The 4,890-nt window shown below is 36.4% G+C and overlaps 1 protein-coding gene across 1 annotated transcript in view; it reads left to right on the top strand.

The window, feature by feature from the left end:
• Positions 1–2,870: 2,870 nt before the first annotated feature.
• The window catches only part of ttc17 (tetratricopeptide repeat domain 17), a 56,643-nt gene continuing 54,623 nt past the window's right edge, over positions 2,871–4,890 (top strand). The window contains exons 1-3 of the mRNA XM_056462052.1: positions 2,871–3,080; positions 3,714–3,803; positions 3,940–4,109. Coding sequence (XP_056318027.1) covers positions 2,871–3,080; positions 3,714–3,803; positions 3,940–4,109 — 470 coding nt within the window. The remainder of the gene's footprint in view (positions 3,081–3,713; positions 3,804–3,939; positions 4,110–4,890) is intronic.

The raw sequence follows: 4,890 nt of genomic DNA, 5'->3' as shown, positions 1-4,890 counted from the left end.
GCTGTGAGTCCTGTCGTCATCTCAGTGTCATCTGTTGTGTTTAATTAATCTGCTGTTAATTCACTCTAATTAAATAAAGAAACCAGGATCTTCTCTCCACTATATTCCTTAGTTAGAGTTTTGTTATTGGACCATCTTTTGTATTGTCGTTCAAGGATTTTCTGGGCTTTTTTGGGGGTTTTTCCGGGGCCAGGTCGCTGGGGCAGCTGAAAGACATAGGTCCTCCAGTGTGTCCTGGGTCTTCCCCGGGCCTCCTTCCTGTGGGACATGCCTGGAACACCTTTCTAGGTGACAGAACTCCTCACCCTATCTATAAAAGTGTTCCCTGCCACCCTGCAATGGAAACTCATTTCGGCCACTTGTATCCGAGATCTTGTCCTTTTGGTCATGACCCAAAGCTCATGACCATAGGTGAGAGTAAGAACATAGATTGACCAGTAAATCGAGAGCTTTGCCTTTCGGCTCAGCTCTTTCTTTACCACAACAGGTACGTTACTGCTGCCGCTGCACCGATCCACTGGTCAATCTCACGTTCCATCCTTCCCTCACTCGTGAACAAAACCCCAAGATACTTGAACTCCTTCACCTGCGGTAAGGACTTTCCTCCAACCTGGAGATGGCAAACCACCTTTTTTTCCGGTGGAGCACCAAGACCTTGGACTTGCTGGTGCTGATTCTCATCCCAGCCGCCTAACACTCGGCAGCAAACTGCCTCTTTTACACTTTATACAAATTACACTTTTATTAATAAAATAAACCCAGTGAAAAAGAAGAATAACACAAATAAAAGAACAAAACAAAATCCTTTACTTTATTCTTCATTGAGAATAAAGGGCCTAAGACTTACAGTATACAGAAATCTAACCGTGCTGCTGGTCTGTCTGTCCCAGCCTTTTATACAGTATTCAAGCCTTTGAATACAGGTGTGCCTTTTGATATACTTGGTTATACCTATATCAAGATAGCCCTTAGTATATCTCTAACAACATTTGGGCAGTCTGTCAGGGTTGTCCTCCAAAGCCATAGCTGGCGAAAAATATCTTCCTTTGAAGATAACGCTCCCAGGCTTTCGGTTGTAATAGTTTGTTAGAAGAAGGACTGGGCTGATAAATTATATCGATTCGCAATAAAATTTATATCAATAACAATGATAAACTCTTTTTTTTTTTTTTTTTTTACTGCATATTGATCTAAGAGCCAATCACACAGCAGAAATGTGCAACAACGGGAATCTAAAAGTGTGTTGATATTAGAGATGTTCCGAATTTTTGGCCACCGGAAATTTATTGGCTGAAAATATGCTATGCCATTTGCACCTTCTAATTTTGTGGCTTCAGTCATTGTTGAGGAACTCTTAAATTATCGTTATCATTCAATATAGAAAATAATTTTATTTTCTATATTGTATTGCTCTTCATCAGACGGTGTGCTCGAAAAATTACACTCTGTGTTAGCCATTTTAACATAATAAAGCTTTGGTGTTGCCGCCTTTTTGATGATATTTTTGCAGTTTGGCTGAGCACCCATTTAGATTGATGCGCATGTTTTTGTGCATTTTTTCTAAAACATTTATATATATAAAAAGTATTTTAATAAATACTTTTAAGCTTTCTGTAGATTTTAAACAGCTAGTCTATTTTAAAGTGTTACTTTGTAAAATATTTAAACGATCTTAGTTTCATTGGTTAATTATACAACACCAATTCAAAGTGCTTCATGTGAACAATAATAAAAGAAACTGTGACTTAATAAAATTGTTAAAATATATATTAGCGTCGAATTGTAACTTTAACATTTGATCCTTTTTTTAAAATAAATTGATTATTTTAAAAACAATGCATTACCCAACAAACGTATTTTTTTTTGTAAAACATTTATATAAAAATTTATTTAAATAAATAATTTTAATCATTTTAAGCTTACTGTTCATTTTGAACAGCTAGTCTATTTCAAAGTGTAGAAAAATGTAATCACTTTATTTAAAAATATTTTAATTGATTATTTAAAATGTTTAAATAATTTTACTTTTAAACTACTAAGAAGTATTGGATTTATAGGTGTGCATTTTAACTACTTATGCGCTCCAAACTTCATTAAGACATGTTGAAATATTCCATGATTTGCAATGTTTCCAAATTGCTTGATTAGTGATGATTTTTCTTGCTACTTTTTTAAAATCTATTTTATCCATTTTGTTCTGTAAAGCTGCTTCTTACCATGACATGTCCACATTAAATGTTTATAAATTATATGTTTAGGGGATTACATGTAACATCTTTAATTTATTCTCATAGGTAAGGAGAGATCTCCACTTAAGTATAATTCTTGGACTGAAAATGTGCTTTATGCATTATAAAGCTTGAAGCATCAGAATCAGTACTCTGTATCGGCTGATCACCATCACAAGGAATTGGCACTCGGTATCGGCTGCAAAACTTCCCTGGTGTTTGTTATTAAATATCAACATGAGCCAAGGCAAGTGTATTTATATATTGACATTTCACACAAGGGTAATTTAAAGTGCTTTACATAAACATGAATAAAAGACCCATATAATAAAAACTAAATAAACAGGTTTAAAAGGAACATCACTTAAGGCTGAGAGTAGTTCACCATAACATAGACTCATTAATAGAAGCTTGCAAAATGAGTAAACATTTCCAGTCCTGATTTTATTATGCTTTTAAATTGCTATTACTGTGACGAAACTATACCCTATAGTCGCGTTATATAAATAATATTATCTTTGAATAAATTATTATCTTTGATTGTAACAATGTACACAATATTAATAACTCAAATAACAAATGAAAGCAAATGTTGTTAAGAGAGGCGGGGTCACTCTGTAACCCGGAAGCAGATTGTGGTGAATGACGCGAAGCTTTAGGGTCGAATGGACAGACGGCAGAAAGATGGCGGATGACAAGAGCAATAGCATAGGCAATCATTCCGCTAATAAACGCCTCTGGAGCCCGTCCGTGCGGGGACCGGCTCTCATCTTTATCTGTGCCCTGTTGGCGGAGCCCGCGCGAGCCACCACGCACTGGGTGGTGACGGAGGACGGAAAAATACAGCAGCAGGTGAGCGAGTGTGTCGCGACCATAGACTGTAAACGACCAGTCACTGCAGCGCTCTCTAGATGCTGTTTACAAGAGCAGAGAGCCGGAGCAGTCACGTTCTGATCTCATAACCCTGCTTTATACAGCTGTCAGGCAGATGTGTGTGTTGACTGTCTTCTGCTTCTCGTGAAATCTCTCTCATGTGTACTGATTTTATAATACCGTGCTGTATTATATTGAGGTAAAGTTGGTTTTATTTTCGCACATACGTTCATTTTTGATCAGTGACACAGTAACTTTATTGTTTGCTATGATACTTTGAATTTTTGGTCTGAAATCAAATGTCGATATGACTTCAAAACAACATTAGCACTGTTTAATTGACTGAACAATCTTGTACTTTGAATGTCATTAGCTGCTTACATGAATTCCCTGCTTAGAGTTCGTAAATAATACTTTTATGAATCTATGTTATTAAAGAGAAATTCTGAAAATGAAACCAGCTTTACCTCAGTAAGTTAGCCTGATTTGTCTTGATGTCATTTAACCTCTGACCTGATTCCTGTCAGACAGAGTGACTCTTGCCCTAAGCATGTGTGTGTGTGTGGCCATTGATTTTACTCTTTGCCTTTCGTGTGTTCTTTGGTTTTTCAGGTGGACTCTCCTCTTAACTTGAAACATCCCCACCATTTAGTTCTTTTCATGCAGCAAGAGACCCGTGTGAACTACCTCAAGAAGTTAGAGGTGATTTTAAGCCTCACATTCATCATAATAACGCAAAAGGAACTTTGATAATGTGCAGTGTTATGTTAAAGACTAAATATTAATGTTTCTATTTTGCTAAACTATCCTGACAGCGAGGTATTGTACATTTTTGCAGAAGCAGCTAGTTGCTCAGAAGATTCACATTGAAGAGAACGAGGACCGGGATACTGGTTTAGAGCAGCGACATTATAAAGAAGATGCGGACTGCGTCACAGCTAAAGTTCCTCTGGGAGACTTGGATCTTTATGATGGCACGTTTATATCCTTGGAAAGCAAAGACATAAAGTAAGTGTCATTTGTTTACGGTGGTGCTTTCTTATTATAAAATGAAGTAGGGATGCTCATTTTGCCAACCGACAACCGCCGCTCGTTAACCGAAAATTAACCGTTAACTGGTCAGATTAATATAAAATTATTTAATTAAAACAAAAATTGATGTGTCAGTGCAATAGCCTAGTGGTTAGCGTGCTGACATATGGTGCAGTAGCACTTCAGGGCGTCCCGAGTTCGAATCCCAGCTCGTGGACATTTCCCGTCCCTACCCCCTCTCTCTCTCCCATTTCGCTTACTGTCTGTAAAACTGTTCTATCCGCTTAATAAAGGCAAAAAGGCCAAAAATAAATCTTTAAAAAAAATAAAATAATAATAATTTATGTGTCTATTTTGCGTCTGACACATTAAATATTGCATTTTAAAATACTGATTTATTTTAATACGCGAACATGTTAACAACAGAACATCTTCCTGCACCTGCAGTGTTTTCAACAGCATAGAAACAAAAAAGAATAAACTAAATAATAAGAATGAAATAAATAGGCCTGCCCCAGATATTTTTGACTTAAATGACAGATTTAGATTACAAAACACTAAACCGGAAAAACTGACTGAATCCTTTTAGGAACCGCCATAGGCAGTTTTTTCCATATGTTTTTTTTCCGTAAAATAAAAATAGCAGGCTACCCCAAATCGATCGCTCCATGGAAAATATGCATTTAATGAATGCTCTGCTGTTATTCTTATATCATAAACCTCTGTCAACAATTTTAATAGAAGTCTTTAAAGATTA

This window comes from Danio aesculapii, chromosome 7 (genome assembly GCF_903798145.1).
Source record: "Danio aesculapii chromosome 7, fDanAes4.1, whole genome shotgun sequence".
Taxonomy (NCBI): Eukaryota; Metazoa; Chordata; class Actinopteri; order Cypriniformes; family Danionidae; genus Danio; species Danio aesculapii.
This window is presented reverse-complemented; position numbering and strand designations above follow the sequence as displayed.